Source organism: Tenrec ecaudatus, chromosome X (genome assembly GCF_050624435.1).
Source record: "Tenrec ecaudatus isolate mTenEca1 chromosome X, mTenEca1.hap1, whole genome shotgun sequence".
NCBI classification, from domain to species: domain Eukaryota; kingdom Metazoa; phylum Chordata; class Mammalia; order Afrosoricida; family Tenrecidae; genus Tenrec; species Tenrec ecaudatus.
In genome coordinates, this window is record NC_134548.1 from 152,310,639 (window position 1) to 152,330,079 (window position 19,441).

The window sequence follows — 19,441 nt, forward strand, 5'->3', positions numbered from 1 at the left end:
GAAATATTTTCCAGTGCTTAAATGAGTCTAATAAAGCGCATATTATCTATACAATAAAAAGGTACACAAGTTAAAAGAGACCAGGCTTACTGGCTCGATAGACGTGTGGAGTTTCAGAGACCATAAGCCTTAGTTCCCCTTCACATCTCACATTGTCACACCGTCAGGTCTATAAGGGGAGTAACAACACTAGTGAGGTGACCTCACTTTAGAATAAGCAACCACCTGAGTTCCAAAGGGCAATGTTTACTGGAGCACAAAGTTCCAAAAGGTTAGGGAAGGAGTAGAAACAGGAAATCACAGGGGGAAGTGGGATGAGTGAGGTTACGTTTAGGGGATTGCAACAAATGAAACAAAACGTGTATGCTATGGAATGTTGAATGGAAAACTGATCTGCTCTGTAAACCTCCACCCAACTCACAGTACAAAGAGATGTTTACAAACGCAAATAGCGTTCAGTTCTCCAGATGAGTCCCCTGCCTCCAAACCCGGGGAATTTCATGAAAAAGAATCGGGCTGCAAAAGAGAAAAAGTTCCCTTTAAAAACGGCTGCGGAGGTGGAAACCATCGTTTTCAAATCTACGTAGGGAGCCAGGATTTTTGCAGACCCCAGGCTTGTCCCCTATATTTATGTTTACGCACGTGCCTGTTATTTTTAGATGAATTAATATTTTTAAGTGTTTTAATTTTCATGCAGCAAACCACAAGAAATGCAATGCACATAAGCCGGTTGTCTGGGGTCTTCAATAAGTTTTATGAAGATATGTAAAAGTCCCGAGGTGCATACATTTGAGAACTACTGTTTCCATCCTCTTAAAACTTCCACATGTACCACTTACCAACCACCATAAGTCTGCTGAGTTGTACCTGTCCTGTGTTAGCTGCTGGGTCGCCAGGGCCTGACACTTAGTAGACACGCAAGGGCGATTTGTCCAGTTACAATCTACGCAGCTCTGAAAATGGCACTTCGTCTCCAACAGTGTGTACTTTCTGGGTAAGGTTCTGTTCATGGCAAAAAGCATGTTGTGTGTTTCTCAAAGTAAGCCAATGGGCCGGAGTTCGTCACATAATTAGTCAAGCTGGTGTTTATTACACTTGGAAGATCCTGGTAAGTGTCAGCTTTGGGATCTGGGCATCCCTGAGTCCTGGAGTACATGCGGCAGCCTCCGCACCTCACATCGCTCCCCAGCGGGGATGGTCTCCAGTCCCCAGGGCGGGAAGTGACAGAGAAGGGTGTGAGACCTAGCACAGGCAGTGGGTCCCGCCATCGCGCACCGCTCGTTCATTCACGCAGTCATTCGACTCACGCTAGGTACCAATCCCTGGCCCCGGGCGCCGAAGCTACATCTATACTAAAATCATCCCGAAACATGCCCCAAACACGGCTCGGGCGCGTCTCTTTCGGTCCATGAGAAAAAGGTCCGGTCCCCCCGCCCAAGATGGCGCTCTCCCAGAGGACTGTTCCCACGCCGTTGTTCGGGCGCCCGGGCCATCCCCTCCACTCCCCTCGCAGGCCCGAGCCTCGAGGGACACCTAGAGTCCTCGTGCCGGCCCTGGCGGGCTCCGGGAGCTTCCAGGGGGGGGAAGCGGCGCCCCAGAAGCGGCTCCCCGGGCCTCGGGGGCTGCGGCCGGCAGGTCAGGTCTTGCTGACGCCAAGGGGGCGTGCCGGCGCGACTGGCGACGTCGCGACGTGTCCACCAGGGCGACTGCGTCAGCCTGGAGCGGGGCTCCGCCTGGGAGCCCTGGACGGGGCCGCGGGCTCGCCCGCGGGCGCGCGCCCCTTTGAGAGCCCTAGCCCGCTGCGGTGAGCGAGCCTGCCAGGCGGTGGCGCGCGTGGCCTCCCAGGGGCTGCTGGGGCGCCGCGGGGGGCGGGCCGGGGGCGAGGCAGCGCGCGGACTTCACAGTCCCAGCTGCGCTCCAGCTCACTTTGGCTTCGGCTCTCGCCAGGACACTACCTCTGGGCGAGATCGGCAGCATGAGCGACTCCAACTTGAGCGAGGGCGAGGCGTTTGATAAGTTGTGGATGCAGGAACTCCTCGGAGACCCCCAGATGGCTCCCGGAGAAAAAGCTGGCTCTGCGGGGAATCGGCAGGCTGACACCCCCAAGATGAATCTGCGCAAGAAAGCCCGGATCCCCAAGGTAAGGAGGGCGCGGGTGCCGCTGCCGCGGGCCACTTCGCCCGCCTGGCGCGGCACTCCGCTCTGGCTTTCCTTGTTGAGCTCAGTCGGGAGTTAGCGCGCCGCGTCTTTCTGTTGTGTCCGTTGCCTATCCGCTGATGAAAGGGGGAATGACTCTTTCGGGAGAAGTTTGCAAATGTCCGGCTGTAAGTCTTTCCTGTGCCGGATTTTAGCCACGAAGGTCCGAGGCGGTTCTGGCCGTCAAACTTAACAGAACTCTTTGCCGGCGAGTCCGTTCGGACTTCGAGCGACTCTATAGGTTATTGCCCGAGTGACCGCTTTTTTCTCCTTCTGCTTCTTCCAAAGAGGTGAAACGCCGAAAACAAATTTAGGAGCGGTTGATCTCCGTTTGCAAATCTCACTTTTTCTGGGAATACAGAGTTACGAGTGTGTGAACGATGTGCAAAATGCACCTTGACTCAACTCCTGAGGGCGGCGGGACGCGCGCGCGGCGTGTAAAGGGGAGGGGGGCGCCTTAATTTTTTATACTGCATGAACTTCGTGCCTCTCTTTACTGTTGTACTAAGTTCTGTCGGTAGACGTATGTGTTTGAACCACACAGCCACCAGTATGTGAGTAGAGATGCGCGAGATCTAGACGGCTGCGATCTGTGGATATTGGTTTGAAGTACTGGGAGACTGGGAAGTATTTTATTTCAGGTTGGAAGCAACAACCTACTCGTGTTAAACTTAAGTTCTCTCAGCATGGCGGTAAAAGTACCCTTTTGATTTACACTTTCTGTAGAGGGGTAGGAAAGTTAGTGCGCTGGTGTTGAAGTCGTGAATTTCTTCTTAGTTTGGTTCCTTCGCCAGTGCCCAGGGAAGCAGCAGTCACAAAATCAAATGATGTATTGCATTGGGCAAATCGGCTACACAAGACCTTTGAAAAAGGTATGGAAGGGCTTAGGATATCGTTTTGAAGTCTGACCCAAACGGCGATATTTTTTATTGGGCTCATATGCGTGGAAAGTTTGGAAGACCGCGAAGCGAAAGAATTGGTGCATTCCAATTGCACTGTTGACAAAGATGATTGCAAGTACTGTGAACAAACAGATCTTGGATAGAGTTCAACTAGTGTGCTCCTGAGAACCACGGAGGGGGAGACTTGTTATCTGTGGGGAAGAACACCGTGCTTAGTAAGGCCGAGCAGCTGCGGAAAGCAGGGAAGGCCGTCAAGGACGCAGATTGATACATCATTGGTTGCAATAATGAACTCAAACAGAACCTTCATTGTGAGGAAGGCGCAAGAGCAGGCAGTGTTTGTTTTGCTGCCCATCAGGTTATTATGAGTCAATCACCAGCTTAGGGAACAAGTTGAACTGCAAGCCCACCATAGCAGTTACTCTCAACCTGTGGAGTGAGATCCCTTTGGGGGCCCAATGACCCTTTCACAGGGGTCGCCCGATTCATCATAGTAACAAAAATGACAGTGATGAAGGAGCAAAGAAAATCATTTGATGGCTGGGGGGGTCACCACCACCTGAGGAACTATATGAAAGGGTCATGGCATCAGGAAGTTTGAGAACCACTGTGCCTAATAGAAAACCGGCCTCCGTGGTGCAGCTTGACTTATTTAAAGCATTTTCTCCCCCTTTTTCTTTCTCCTTTTACCTATGTCCATATAGTCTGTTGCTTCCTTATTGTTAAGAGGCACATTATATGCCTGAATCGGCCATGCCAGCCAGGGTCTGCACATTTCCTTTCGTCCACTTTTCTGAGTACTTTTAACAGTAATCTGATGACGGATTAATTTTTGACTGACCTTTTAAATGCTTAGGAAGCTCTTAACTTTTTCCAACTTTGCTTTCAATTTCCCCACTCCTCTGTGTATTGATTGGTCTGAAGACACAAGTACAAGTTTCCCCCCATTGTGCAATAGGACTTTCCCTCCCAAAGTCAGGTAGGTAGGGGTGACTTGAAATTGTTCTGACACTAAATGATCATTTGGCTTTATTAGTTATCAAGTTAAAATGAAAGTTACATTTTTCAATGGTGCCTCCAGTCTCTGTACCCCAAATCAGGGGTCCCTGCCTGTGGGTGCTAAGTACTTGGTGTACAGGTAATGTTTGTGTATAGATGCAGTAGAAGAAAAACTGTTTCTCTGTGTACTTATTTGTATACAAATTTCCAGTGGACTCTAGGTTTTTGTCCTGTGATCCTTAACTAATGCTTCCTTTGTAACCTTCCTTGTAGCTTTAATTCCCTTGAATGTGGAGAGCTGGTAAATTATGCGGGAGAATAGAAAAGGTACCAGCATCACTTTAAAATGACTTTGCACTAGCTCAGACTTTCATGGGCATAATCCACATACTGGTGTCTCTTCTCTTTCTTCATTTTTGATCATTTTAGTCACAAGGTGACTAATCTGGCATTAAGGAACACTAGTGGCGCTGTTCTCACGTGCTGCGCTGCCACCCACAAGTTCAGCAGTTTGAACCCACCAGGGAGCAAATCTGTTGTCATCAAGATCTGTCTTGGAAACGCTGTGGCACAGTTCTACTCTGTCCTCTAGGGGCCACTAGGAGTTGGAATCAACACAATGTTAATGGGTTTGGGGGGGGCGGGGGGATCTTGCATTTGCACTGGAATTGCTCAAACCATGACCCACAGAACCCCATCTGTGCTAATGTGTATAACTGACTATGAAAACTTCCTATGGGAGAAAAATAAGACTTGATTCTTTGTATGTGAATGCATTATTGCCTCTCTCATTTAGACCACTGAAGATGTCCTTCCGGGCAATGCTGGCTCCCCAGGTGAAGGAGCATCTAGCACCGCTCAGCATGAACAAGATGTCAATCCCGGTCAGATCAAAGACCTTCCACAGAGTGAGCCCCCCAAGTCCAAAAAGAGGGCACTCAAAAGAAAGGCCAAATCAGGCAAGTGGTTTTGCTTGTAAAACCTGAAGTTTACAAATCTGCGTCTGTCTGTGTGAACAATTTAGAGAAGTAAGTTATATTTGAAGCAATAATAAGATCAGGTGGTGGCTGTTGCTTTTTAAAAAATAAAATCAATACAATCATAAATAAACAAGTTAAACTGGCCATGCTTTTTTCCCTCCCAGACAGGGCTCTGTCACGAATTACCTATCCAAAGAGTCAAATACTTTAAAGGCTGGGCAGCAATTTTAGTTAGTTTTGTCATGTTCCTGGAGGTTTCGGATTTTCAAGTATGAGCTTTGCCTCTTCTTGCGTGTGTTTTACTTATTGATTTCCTCTTGTTCCTTAGGATGGCTTTCTGACGAAGACAGAAGCACAACAAATATCTATGTGTCTGGTAGGTACACCTCCGTAAGCAAAGTCAAGGCTGGAAAACATTTTTGCTTCTGAGGTTTTTTACAAAGTCCTTTTTAGGTTTCAGTTCCCCCACTATTTTTTTTCTAAGTTCCATTTTTTGACCCTAGAATTACTATAACTTTCTGGTCAGCTGTGTGCATCAGTGAGGAATATGATCGTTGCTAATTACAGTACTAAGGAAAGCATGCGTAACTCTCCACGCCATCCATATGGCTTGCTTTCAGTAAGTTACAGTAGCTTGACCCTTCAAGTTCAGCCATCCGAGGTTTCAGCGAAACATCATTTAAATGTAAATTTGAATACATGGAATTTCCTCAATCCCGTAGGAGTGAGGATTTTAGGAAACATTTAGAAGATCAACATCACGCCCAATTAAGTGATACCTTTCTCCTGGGGAACCTCGCCTTTATTGCAGGTATCATGATAAAAGTGTTTTTGGGGTTTTGTTTTTTGTTTTAAATCGATCTTACAGGATTGCCTCCAGACACTACAGTGGATGAGTTTATACAGTTCATGTCCAAATTTGGTATCATTCTGAGAGATCCTGAAACTGATGAATTCAAGGTCAAGCTTTACACAGATGATCAAGGAAACCTTTCAGGCGATGCACTTTGCTGTTATTCAAAGGTTAGTTTTGCGGTCAAGTTAAATTTCTCATTTAACTTGAGAAACCAGGAAGTGTTGCATTAACTCCAACTCATGATGAGTCCAGGGGTAGCAGGTTCCGAGGACACTCCAGGGTTGCTTTACCAGAACCAGTTCTTTCTTCCAAGGCATCTGTGGGTGGAACCCAGGAACTGGGGCTGTAAGGTTTGATAGACAATGACCAGCAGAACCATTCAAATCAGGTTAGAAAGAAAACTGAAAATTCAGCTTTTATCTGTGTGTATTATATTGGTAAGGCTAGTTCATTAGGTCAAAATAATGATGTATGTGTTACATATGATATGTTTTTTCTCAGAACACTTTCCCCCCCTTTAATCCCCAAACTAGCAAAAAAAAAAAAAAAAAAAAAGCTTATAACATAGATCAGCCCATCCGAATGAATCAGACCCAAGTTTGGCAAGCTCTGGTAGCCCGTTTTTGTAAGTCAAGTGTTTGGTGGGGAAACATAACCAACCACATGCATTCATTGAGGTATCAGTCTGTAGAGGTGTGCACACTTCAGTGGCAGAGTATTTGCAGCACGGACTGCATGGTGTATAAAACCTAGAAGAGTTACTAACTGGTTGACCTAGTGGGTAGCACTTTGGGCTGTTTACTGCCAGCTCAGCAGTAGGAAACCACCAGCTGTTCCACAGGAGAAATACAGGTTACCCGTTCCTGTACAAATGTACAGCCTTGGAAACCCATGGGATCAGTGCTATCCTATTGTATTGCAGTGGGAATCAACTCGGTGTCAGTGGGTTTGGGTTGGCTTGGGGCTCTTTACAGATGCAGTGTATTGAGCCCTGCATGAGAATATATAAATGAGATGATGTTACCTTACACGTGCTTTTAGATGACCAAATATGCTCAAGTATAAGCCACGTTTTTTTCAGCACATTTATATGCTGAAAAAGCCCTCCAGTTTTTTGTGGTAAAAATAGGTGCCCCAGCTTATACTTGAGTATATACGGTAGGAAAGAAGAGAAGAATAGTGCTGACAGAAATGTTCTGATCTTCATGTAGTCATGGTCCCATGCTCCCACGGGGAAAGCTCAATGCCAAAGGCAGTCATCATTTCTAAGTCACCTGGCACCTTAACGTGTATGTTTTGCATTAGTGCAGGGTACAAACAATGTGATGCTGACCCAAATGTGTCATCAAAATTCATTACCATTGAGTCGATTCTGACTCATAGCTCCCCTATGGGGCAGAGGAGAACAGCCTCATAGGTTTCCAAGGCTGTAGATCTTTATCTTTCTCTCACAGAGCAACCGGTGAGTTTGGCCATCTGGTCCTTAGCAGCCCAGTGCTTAGCCTATTAGGCCACCACAGATCAAAAGGAGGAGGATGAAGCTGGTCGCTTTCTGGAAAGTGGAAATTAGAAATTTTTTACCTGGGTCTCACACACGGTGGGAATTGGACATGGACATGACCGTTACAGGGAGACTCTTGTTAGTGTTCAGATCTGAGAGATCAGGAGGGTTTTTATAAGTTCTTCAAGGCTGATTAAAACTCTGTGAACAGATTTGATTGGATTTTAAACTTTTTGTAAAAAAAGAAACACGATGCTGTGGAATTCCATGTGTGCAAATTGCCAGATTGGCAATTCAGTCACTAGAGTTCCAAAAGAATACAGTTTATTCTTCCAGAATCCATATTCGATGTGAGCCCTTAGGTTCACTTGCCCTTTTGTGAGTTCCCTAGGTCCACAGAGCTTGGACCCTGCGTCAGTGTGCTCCCCGCCCCCCTGCTTTGGATAGGACTCTGAATCCACAAATGTGTTTCACGAACAAGCTATCAACTCATCACCTTTGACCGTTCAGCATTTAACAGAGCAGGGCTAGAATTCATTTGGTTTGGCAAAAACAAACACCCACAATGTAAAGGCCACCTCTGTTTGTCCTATTTCTTTGAGTAATTTGTCTTTTCCGTTGGAGTATCATGGAGTTTTAAAACGGCACTGGACCTTCAGATATCCTGCAAACCCACCACCTCATTCAACAGATGAGGAATTGAAGTTCCAGAGGCCAACTTCTTTTCCCAATAACTAGATTTTATTGCATACCCATCACATGCCAGAGAATATCCTCCATTGGCTGCATGAGTTCATGCCACCCCCTCCGCTCTCCTCATTGTACCGAAGAGGAAGCTGGGGGCTCAAGGCACTTGCGGGCCTTGTCCTAGTTCCCACAGCTGGTGAGGGATAGATATGAATCCCATGCATGTTCCTAGACCCTCATTCTAGATACATTTATCCCAAGGTAGGCAGTTGGGTTTAAATACAGTTTGATTGTGTGGTCGCGAATCACCTAAAGAAACTCCTGAAATTGCATCATGGCATCTGACAGTGACTTTTTTTTAATTGACCTTGACAAAGAGAGAATTGTTGGAGCGCGTGTTAAAGCATTTGGATGAAGATCACCTCAGAGGGCACAAATTGCAAGCCGAGGTGGCAGCGCCTCAACTGGTGGAGGAGTATGAGGCCTCAACTAAGAAGTGGGAAGAAGACAAGAGTCCACCTGTGCAACAAAAGTGTGTATTGCATTTTTCCCTCTGTGAAAGATTTTGTATAGATGTCTTGAAGCCTTTTTTTAATAGCCATCTCCTTTTGCATCATCTAATCTGCCTACAAGTTATTTGAAAGGAATTTAATTAGATAATTGGGAGATTTCAGTATAGATACGGCCAGGGCAACTCCACAGCAGTGGCGGTTATCATTGGCTAAGGTGTATAAGGTAGTATAACCAGGTTGCGAGAAGTCATCTCTTTGACTACTGCTGGATATCCGATTAAGAAAGCTTAGTCTTATTAGACAGATCTGTAAGTTCGTGTTCAGTGTGGATTGCAATCAACTCCCAACACAATCCACTGACATTGAGTCAATTTCAACTCCTAGCGACCCTGTAGCCCGCTACACCACCAGGGCTCCCACGACAACTGTGGCAGGGGCAACAGTTCTGTGTATGGGACTATTCGTAGGTGGGAGAAGTGAGAAAGGATAGGTTTTATCGTATTAATTGCTCTGCAGTGAAATGTAATAGATCCACAATGCAGTCATTTTGATTATTAAAAGATTTATGTAATGAACTTTAAATATGCTAGTTTTAAGAAATTAAAATCTTTTACTTAAAAAAAAGTAAGCAAGACTATAAGTCCTTTTGGAAGTGTGAGCTCTCAGGACACTTAGGGGGAAAGGAACAATGTGGTGAGGCCTCCCAGCTTCTACACAGCCATATTCCAAAACAGATGCCTACAAAGTTCTATAAGCAATACCTGTAAAATTTAAGATTGTAACAAAGCAAGAGGATTTTCATAGTTCACATATATTTCGGCCTGGTCTGTTTCTTTGTCACCATAAAAAATGCCTAAAACCCAATACAATATTTAAATCTTATTTTTTAAGCCTCACAGGATATCTTTTTAAATAGTCATAAAAATCAAGAAATTAACTTTTCAAGAGTTTCCTTGAAATCAGAAACTAGTTCTGAGAACAATGTATTCTGGGAGGTTCAGATACCGGGTCAATTATCATAATGAAATATTTAAAAAATGAAGGATTATATTAGCTGCACTCCTTTCTCGAGCTCTCCCATCCCATGGCAATCAAGTAGATTCTGATTCTTGGAGACCATATGGGGACAGGAGAGCGCTATCCCCATAGGGTTTCTTAGGCTGGAAAATCTTTGGGGAAGCAGCAGACTGCCTCATTTTTCTCTCATGGAGAAGATGAACAAACCTTTCTGTTAACAGCTGAGTTCTTAACCGCTGCACCACCAGTCCTTTTTTCTCTCTCCAATAAGTGCCCGCAAGTAAGAAACAAAAGTCACAGCTTCTTGTTATTGCTGTCTTGCAATAGGCAGTTGGATCTGAGAGCCGAGAAGAAAGCTGGAGCATCCCGAATGCGCCATGAGCGAGTTGTCATCCTCAGAAATGTGTTTCAACGTATGGACTTGGAGGTAGGAAGTGGGTCTCCTACTTGCGATGATTTCTTTCAAGGGATCCCGAAGCTTGCCTCGCCTCATCTTTCTCTGGCCCCTGTTCATACTTGAATGTGGCAGGGACATGGCTTTCTTTTCTTCAGTCCAGTAGAGCCATCTTCTCGTGACTCTTCAACATCCATCTGGTGGCCCCGAATAGCTACTGCTTGATATGGAAAATGCCTTCTTTTAAATCATTCAAAGATGTGGGGGAGGAGCTTGTGGATTTTTGAGCACAGTTCACGTCTGGGCTGCTTTGCAAATGTGAACTATACTTCGGTACCAAAAGTTTGGTCCTTTTGAAGAGCCTTAGCTTCATGAAATTCAGCCCCTGCTTTTGACATAGTAGGGGTTGTTTTTGAGGACATAATTATTTTTCACAATCTTTTTGTGGCTCTTTGGAAGATTTTATAATGTTTAATGTCCATGCTTTAAAAAAATTCCCCAAAACAGTAAATAGAGGGAAAAAATAGTCAAGAGGCTTAAGGGATATTCATTTCCATTAAGGTAATTGCATTCTGCCTGCTAGTTATTCTTTTTTTACCTGCTATTTCTTATCTCTGTCTTGACACAGGCTGATATGATCATCAGTAGAAAAACAGGTTTTTTTTAAATTACCTGCCCAGCTTCTGAAATGAAATGATAGCAATTTATATAATGAGAAAAAAGCATATTTACCAATCTCCAAGTTACCAAATGATTCTTTTTGCAAACAAAGCCCATTCCCACTCCTTGGGTCAAAGTGGCTATTATTATGTTAGCCCCCTCAGAGAAGGACCAAGTCAGCCGTAGAAGGACAGTGACTGAAGCGGTTCTCAAAAGTGCAGGTGTGAAGACGTCACCTTACTTTGGCCATTTCATTAGGAAATACCATTTTCTAGGGAGGTTCAGCGTGTTTGACAAAGTTGAGGGGCAGTGAAATGGAGGGAAATTCTCATGGAGATAGATTGGTACAACAGCCTCAGCAATGAATCCAAGCATCACAGACCATGGAGATGTCACCAGATAAGCAGTGTTTCATTGTGTTATGCGTACGGTTGCCAGAGTTAGAGCTGTCTTGGATCCGTTGTGTTCCATCTAGTCAGTGGTGTGATAGGGCTTACTGGGCATCTCTGGAGTCTGAGCATGTTTTGAGGTCATTGGGAAGATACACTCCATCTAGTTATAAGGTGGCTTGGTGCTTCTTGGGGCTCAAAACCCTGGCTTGAGGCCTTTGTTCTCACTCGAATACCACTAGAAGGGCAGCGAAAAAAACCCAGCCATTCTCATGTCTTCCTCCTACCATGCCGTTGGCATACCTTGTTTGAGTATGGCTATCACCCTGGCAGGCTTATCTTCTGGTTTAACAAGCATTCTGTCACCTCCCCCCAAACCACATGTATTCTCCTTTTCCCACTATTTTTGATGATAGGCTTTTCCCACTTGCACTTTCTTGATTATTTTTGTGTTAGACTTACTGATTTATTGCTCTCCTTTCCCCCCTTCATGGATCAATTTGTAAAATCACTTGATCACTACTAGACTGTGAGCTGTGTGAGAGGAGGAACTCCTGCTACATTCCCAATGCTTAGAACTGTGCCTGGCTCACGGTGGACTCAGACCCTCAATGCAGACATGAATGACACGGGACAGAGTAGTTGAATGAAACTCCTGTTAGCTCACAAGCCAAAGTCTTCTTCATTCATCAAGATTCTAGTGACTAAACCATTTTCTCTTTAGCATCTTTGCAAATGAGGGCAAGTTATGTGCCTGGTTGTTTTCTGCCCCCAGACACGTAGGCCACAAAAGAGGGTGAGTACTCTGCCTGGCAGTGATGAGTGAGAATTCCCAGCCAAATAAATCCTAGGTGGTCCTCTTCTTGTTTGCCCGTCTCTTTTCATCCTATGTGGTCTGATTAGTTTGACGAGGCACTTCGCAACGATCTTACTCATTTGGTGTCTTTGTAGCTTAGACTTCATTGTGCATCAATATACTCAAAGTGCGCCATCCACCATGATAGCAGCCCTTTGCTACCTAGGTTATCGAGATGTTCGATTATATCCCACTATGTGACCTGTTCTCGAAGTGGTCACCAATAGCACCTCCCTCCATTGGACAGTTCCACAGAAGATTCCTTGAAAGCGTAAAAGACACCAGCATTGACCTTTTTTTTAGTGGAAAACAAAACTGGATTGTCAGTTTATGTGGGGTATTAGGGGAAAAAATCAGAGTTGGGGAGTGGAATATATTTGTATTCCAAGAAGCTAGCAAGCATTGGAAGCCACATACCTAAAAACAGTTGTCAGGATCAGGGTACACATGACCAGTATGTTAAATGTTACCTCAGGAAGGTTCTTTGTTATTTAATTTGGAGCCATAGTTTTAAACTGCAAGGCCTGCAAAATTTGCATTCTAAGAAATGAATTCAAACTCAGACGCAGAGGCAGGTGGCTCATTGTGTATGGTAGAAATCTAATGGGAGCCACGTGTGGAATTTAAGATTTCTGAGTTGCCGCAACAATTAAGGTAATGTGTAGTGAGTGAGATTAATTTCAATTCCTTTTGTTTAACTCACATCACCATATAATCTCAACTGGTAATCAGTATAAAGTATTCATGAAATATTTTGTAATTGTTTTTGGTACCAAGTCTTCAAAGTTTGCTGTGCCTGGTGTGCCTAGCACGCGCCTCAATGTGGGCTAGCCACACTTCCAAGTGCTCCATCGGTACAGATGGCTAGCAGCTTTCAGCGGACCGTACAGGGATCAATGGGAGAAGAAGGAGAGAGAAGGCTTATTTCTTCCACAGGGAAAGACACAAAACACGACCCTGGGAAAAACAATTATGAGCAGAGGGTTTCTGGGCTTTAGTGTGTCTGCTTTTACTCTCGGGTGTGACATTTGGAAAGTTGTTTCTTTAGGAGTGTTCTCTGTGGAGCTAGGTCATAGGGTCTTCATAAAGGAAGGGCTCATTTAGTCAGCTTTTAAGTTTTTCAAGCCGACATACGTGAACACAGAGATCTGAGAAGACTTAGGCTAAGGTTTAACATCCTTGTTAAAAAAAAAAAGACCTGAGAGTTTGGTAAATAAATAAAGGAGATGTCCTTCCTTCTCACCCCCACGACCCATGCTTCAATTGAAAAAAATGTATGAAATATTTTGAAATAATTTTTATTTTAAATATCATCCAGATTTTCCCTGGGTGAGGGATATAGAAGTATTGGAGATAGTTTCTCAATTTTTGAAGATGCTTTCAACTGATTGTTTATACAAAAGACCAGGCTCTGTTCTGAGAGGAGGTAGCTCAGTAACACAAAATCCCTGCACTCGGAAGCCACCCCCTTCCACCGCTCCACCCCCCTCACCCCACCCCCACCCCCTGCTGCAAACAAAAACGAAACACTTCCACATGACTTTCACCAAATGCGTTTTAGCTTCCATTCCCACTCCGCTCAGGTCTGATAATTCTACAGAGAACAAGTCAGTGGCGTCTTCAAAATTAGGTTCTGTATGTGAGGAAAATCCAGAATGCTGCCAGTTACCATTTGAGGAGCCTTGGATTTGTTGTGCACATGAATAGGAGTTTATATTCTTCTTTCAAAATTGGATTTCGGTAACCACCTAGCAGTTGATCGATTTTTTTTGGGGGGGGGGCAAGCACTTAGGTGTTTGGGTGGGGGGGGGCTCTGACACTTTCTTTTTCTATTGCTTTGTAATTCCCCTTTTGTTTGGTGAGAAAACAAGCCTATGGGGAAAAAGTGGAAGAATTTAAAAAGTGCTAAGTCTACTACTGTAGAAATTCTTAGACAGAGTAGCCTCATTTCTATTGGTTTGTCGTTGAAAATCAAGTTGGGAATGCAATCTTTTATGAGCCCTTGTCATGAACCTAGAGGCTGCTGTGGTTGTGGGTGGAGAGAAGGAGGTTGGGGGCCACTTGAAGTGTACACGAATAAAAGCAGCAGGGCTTGTGTGTTCTTGATATGCTCATGGTTGTGCAAGAGTATTTTCTTGTGCACTTCATAGCAGCTCCTTATTTTGATGGTTTCATTTTGGTGGAATTTGATGTATAGGAGCCAAGAACCCTGGGGATTCAAACACAATCTTAGATGCATGAAAAAAAAAAACAACAACCCCATCTTAAAACATTTTGTGATGGGGATAAAGATTAGGGTTCCTGTCCTTCAGATACCCGTGGTATCTCTCTATGTTCCCCTCCATTGTTTGAAATGCCTTCTCAAAGGGCAAAGCTAAGGGCTCTCATCCGCACCCTCTAACTTGGATGCACCACGGGTCCTCTTCTGCCCTTACAGCTGCTGCTGTTGAGGATTTCCACGCATGCTCCCCTCCCTTCTCCTTTGCCACCAAAGATTCCCGCTGCCGCCGGCCACACCTGTCTGTTTGCTCAGTCTTGAAACAGAGAAGACCTGTCGTAGTGGCAACTGTAGCAGCCTTGGTAGGGCAATTCCATTTGATTGGGGGAATTCAAAGAATTATCTTCTACACTGGTGGATAAACATGACTAACTTTAAAGGAAACCTTTTGCTTTTAACTTCTTGTTTGGTCAAGGCAAGAAAGTTGATGCCTGGGATTTACATTCAAAGGAAGGGGCAAATCCATCTGTAATCTAATGTGTTTTTGCAGGGTGATCCAATGGTGTTAAATGAAATCAGAGGCGACCTGCGAGTGGAGTGTGCCAAATTTGGAAAGATTAAGAAGCTCACTCTGTTTGATGTAAGTTCATGACATGGAAAATTAATCCCACAGCAAGCAATCATTCAGCTTAATAAGCAATCCATTACAAGGTATCCGTGAGGGTGTCCCCAGATTGTAAATCAATGGTAGTATGTTTGCTACTGAGCGGCAACCATCTGTTCGTAGTAATTAGATGGCCCATGATAAACGGATTTGTTTCCTTTATTGTCACTATAGAACACTTGATCAATAGAAGAAAGTGCAAGAAAAACATGAGTTGCTTGTTCCCAGTCTGCCTATCTTTTGCTCTCATTATGAATTGTTCGCTCCCTCTATTTTGAAGAAGACCAGGAAAAAACTTTTGACTCATAACTCATAACAATGAAAGGAGCCCGTATTTCTTTTGTCAGATGCATACGTTATCTTGCTGAATTTCAGAACACTTTGAGGTAGGTAGGTAGGTAGGTCCTATGCTACCCAGTTTTCAGAGGAGGAAGCTGAAACTTTCCGAGATGAAGCACCGTGCTGAAGACTACCTGCCTTCAGCATCCACACTCTGAACATGGGTTGGCTCCCCAAGCAGTGTTGTCATCAGAAACATTTCCAAGGACACCGTGTTTCATTCTTGTCGGGCAAGATTAAGCTAGAGAAGCAATTAGCTACATATCACTGACTGAGGTAAAAGGAGGAAAGTCTTCATAGCTTTAGTTCAAATTCTTTGTAAGAACATTATGTATTTACCTTTTCAACGTTGTGTCTGATTTTTAAATTTATCGTTTATTCCCCTCCCCACTTGGTCTCTCTCTCTCTCTCTTTTTTCCTTTTAAGAAACATCCTGATAGCATGGCCTCTGTGCACTTCAGACATCCGGAGGATGCCGATGATTGCGTTCAAAACCTTGATGGGAGGTGGTTTCGTGGCCAAAAAATCACTGCTGAAACATGGGATGGGACTACTGATTACCAGGTAAACCTGTCCCTGCTGTGGGCAGATGAATTACTGTATGACCTCACAGACCAGGTTTGATTTACTAAGATATCAATACTTGTTGCAAAGACAGCCCTGCATGCGGAGGCTAGAAAGAAAAATGTTTCAATCTTTCAGTTTATACACCTTAAATGTTGAGGCTTTTGCAAGTGAGTGATAAGTAAACGAAGAACGTTTTAAGCCACGACATGCTTCTGTCTTTCCGTGTTTTAGAGTACAAACAGGGATCAAATATTAACTTTTGAAGAAGTGAGGCATTTCTGCAGTTACATGGTAGATTTGTTTCTTTCAATGACCGCATATTAGGCGCACTATGATAAATCAAGATGGAAACTCAAGATTGGGAGCTGTTTTGATCTCCTAAGAAGAGGTGCCTTACAAAGGCAGGGTAGTATTCTCCATATTAGAAATGTTTTGCAAAGTTGTTCATTTCTTTTTCCCTGAAAAATATTTCAATGGCAGTGTCCATTTATACCTAGGTGGAGGAGACCACAAGAAAGACAGAAGAGGAGAGCTCAAAAGGGAAGGAGTCATCCTCCACTGAGCCTGAGGCCAACACAGGCTCCGGGCATGCGGATCTTGCCAGCACTTCAAAAAGCGCAAGGCCTGCTACTCGAGTAAGGCATTTTTCAGAGCGCGCTGCCACATCTCAAATGAATGTAGCAGATGAAATGGCACCTGAAGGGCCCGGAGCTGAAAAGAAAGCTGAAAAGCCAGAAGATTTGGCAGAATCAGAAGAAACTTCTGAAGAAGACTCTAAAGAAAGCAGCATCCATGACGAGTCTGGGGAAAGCAGCCTGGATACAGAGTCGTCTGAGGGAGGCTTCTGGGAAAGGGTGTCTGAGGAAGGTGACAAAGAGCCTGGAGATAATGGTGCTGGAAAAGAACCCCTGAAGAAGAAATTCCGAAAATGTTATCCAGAGAATCGCCTTCGCAAAATGTCTGACAAGGACGAGGCTGAGAAGATTGATCCCCCAAAAGAATCTGAAGCTGACTTGGAAAAAGAAGAACACAGCCCTGAAAACCAGGATGATGCTGACGCTGAGAACGATGTGGAAGATGAAGATCTCGAAATGGAAATAGATGAAGATGAATGTGTAAAAGAGTTAAAGAAAATTCTTGAGAAAGAGTTACAAGATTTGGAAAATGCTGAATTGGAAGACGATAGCTCAGACAAGGAGTTGGATGAGGAAAGTTCTGAGACCGAATTTAAAGAAGTTGGAGAAAAGAAAGACGACGACGATGTATCTGATGATAAGTTAGGTGAAAAAGAGGATGAAGACCAAGCAGATGCAAAGGGGCTTGAAGATGCTGGTGATCAGGAGGAAGATGGGGCAGAAGGAATAATGCTCTCTGAAGATTCAGGAGAAAAAGATGAGGGAGATAGTGCTAGAAATGTGCTTGGCGATGCTAATTTGTTCGATGAAAATCCTGATGAGAAAGATTCTCTAAGTAACCTTGAAAATCCTCAGGAAGATGAGCCTGTGTCCATAGGCAGCAGCTATGTCCTCAGTAGCGATGATGATGATGATGATGATGATGATCTTTAATCCCTTTAACTTGCTTTTTCAGGAGAAACCATGGTCCTAAATTTGCCTCTCCTTCAGGGTAATAACTTGGTAATATGACATGAACACATGTGTCATGGTGGGCTGCCATCAGAGTAGCACTGGCATTTTCCTTATTACCTCGACTTAATTTAAAAACGTGCACATGTGTTCACTTGAAAATTGAGTCAGAATGCAAGCAAACTAGATAACGTGTTCTTTTAAAAATGTATTCTGACAGAAATTGGCGATATTCCAAAATAAAAAAAAAGTTGATAATATGCAGAAACAGAAAATTAAATTTGAGTAAAATAGTGTTGGAGATTTATGCTATTGGTTTCTTCCTCCTGAAGCGCGATGCCACGGGGGACCTTCAAATTTCCTTGGGAGTATTCCTGCTTCCAGCTTGTTACTACATATCCCCCACTTCCCCTCCTAAACCAGAACAAGTTATGAAACTCACAGGTAACACTTTGAAGTGTCTCCCCTGCCCAATTCCTGCGAGCTGGTGTTATTTGTTTTCTTTTCTACCTCTTTCAATGAAAATGTACTCTTAGATGTGCAAATGTGCAATCCACCGTTCCCATCATGGCTGAAAATGTTGGGGGGAGACTAGAATTTTAATGTGTTCTGCTACTTAGCCTTTGGGGGGCCCCTCTTGAATTTGACCAACATTGTGAAATTTCTACACACACACCCCATACACACAAAAACCCATGTACATGCGTACACATTCTGTAATGTGTCTGACATATATGAGGATTGCATAACTTCTTAGGTGCACCGTCTGAGGTTTATGGATCTCCTGAAGTTTAAGACCCTTTTTTTTTTGTATGGCTTCACTTTGGTTTTTGGCTTTCTGTTTTAGAACCGCAGTGCCTCATGCAGTGCTACCGTGTGTAGCCCCAATAGAATTAGGGCTCTTTTCTTGAGCATGCTTTTCCAAATTCTGTTATGGTGCACTTAATTTTAAGGTTGAATGAAGATGTTATTCTCATTCCTTACAAGCATTAAAATAAACTGCATTGCTGCATTTCACTCTAGTGTCTTGGTGTCATCATTGCTCTCATTGGACAGCAGAGTCCCCGCGTTGGTTCTGAGAAGTGTTGGATTGATCTGTAGAATGCCTTAGAATCTTCAGGATTTTCACTAGGGGGGATTTCATAAAAGAGGTAAACACAGTTACATACAGAAAAATGACAAAGGAGAACAAGGATTCCTTTCGGGTTCAGTTCAGCAGCATTCAAACACTTTGTGGGAGAATTGGTTTTCTCGAAAAGAATGCTTACCTTCTGCACACAGCTATTGGGACTGGTGACTACAAATTTATATTCTCTCTGGGATCATCAAAAGTGGGTCCATTTCTTTATCTTAAAATATGTAAGTTTAGAAATCTAGAAACTGTCAAAAGACAATGAACAGTATACAGTTTAGTCTGTTTCAGATGCTAGCTACTACCTTGCTCTCCTTTGACGACGTACATTCCTAAGAATGCCATAAAGGTTCACTAGTGTTTAGGCCGCACTGCCTGAAACAGCATTACCAAGTCTGGGATGGGGGCATGTTCCTGTGCATGTACCCATGGTGGGCAGGGCAGGTGTGTGTGAGAGACAGACACATTGCAGCTCTGAACGATGCTGCCCCATGTGCTGATCTCCCCAGCTCATGAATTTGATATCAAGTCCTGTTCTTTTCACATAAACACACTGGAAGTGAAAAATCACAAGTATCTGTACAGTGATAAATTATTTAGGTCAGTGATTCTCAACCTGTGAATCGAGACCCTTTGTGGGGGGTGGGGTTGAACAACCTTTCACAGGGATCGCCGGATTCATAACATCAAACTTAAGAGTGATGAAGTAGCAATAATTGTTGGGGGTCAACAACAAATTTTATGGTGGGGGAGTCACCACACGAGCTCTATTAAAGGGTCGAGCCATAAAGAAGGTCTAGAAGCACTGATTTAGGAGGTGATATTGGTAAATAACAGGAAGAACAAATCATGAAGCACTTTCCACACATGCTTACTAAGCAATAGGGTTTATTGCCCCCTGTGAAAGGATGTGTGTGTGAGAAGGGGGTGTGTGAATAAACACATCAAAAGAAAAGTGCATGCTAAGCACCCCATCCTCAAAAATT

At 44.0% G+C, this 19,441-nt stretch overlaps 1 protein-coding gene across 1 annotated transcript; it reads left to right on the plus strand.

Moving 5' to 3' along the window:
- The first annotated feature begins 1,880 nt into the window (after positions 1 to 1,880).
- HTATSF1 (HIV-1 Tat specific factor 1) lies at positions 1,881 to 18,317 on the plus strand. Its single transcript, XM_075539024.1, has 9 exons — positions 1,881 to 2,140; positions 4,894 to 5,056; positions 5,406 to 5,453; positions 5,946 to 6,100; positions 8,499 to 8,653; positions 9,978 to 10,077; positions 14,718 to 14,807; positions 15,597 to 15,734; positions 16,235 to 18,317. Exons 1-9 carry the CDS (start codon positions 1,976 to 1,978, stop codon positions 17,303 to 17,305), a joined length of 2,085 nt encoding a protein of 694 aa, XP_075395139.1. The 5' UTR covers positions 1,881 to 1,975; the 3' UTR covers positions 17,306 to 18,317.
- Positions 18,318 to 19,441: the final 1,124 nt, after the last annotated feature.

What these genes read in the sequence shown, in the direction of transcription:
- HTATSF1 (XM_075539024.1), top strand. Translation starts at nt 1,976, where the DNA reads ATGAGCGACTCCAACTTGAGCGAGGGCGAGGCGTTTGATAAGTTGTGG. An exon ending in AGAAAGCCCGGATCCCCAAG is followed by an intron (nt 2,141 to 4,893) that starts GTAAGGAGGGCG and finishes TCTCTCATTTAG; the next exon opens with ACCACTGAAGATGTCCTTCC. An exon ending in TTCAACGTATGGACTTGGAG is followed by an intron (nt 10,078 to 14,717) that starts GTAGGAAGTGGG and finishes GTGTTTTTGCAG; the next exon opens with GGTGATCCAATGGTGTTAAA.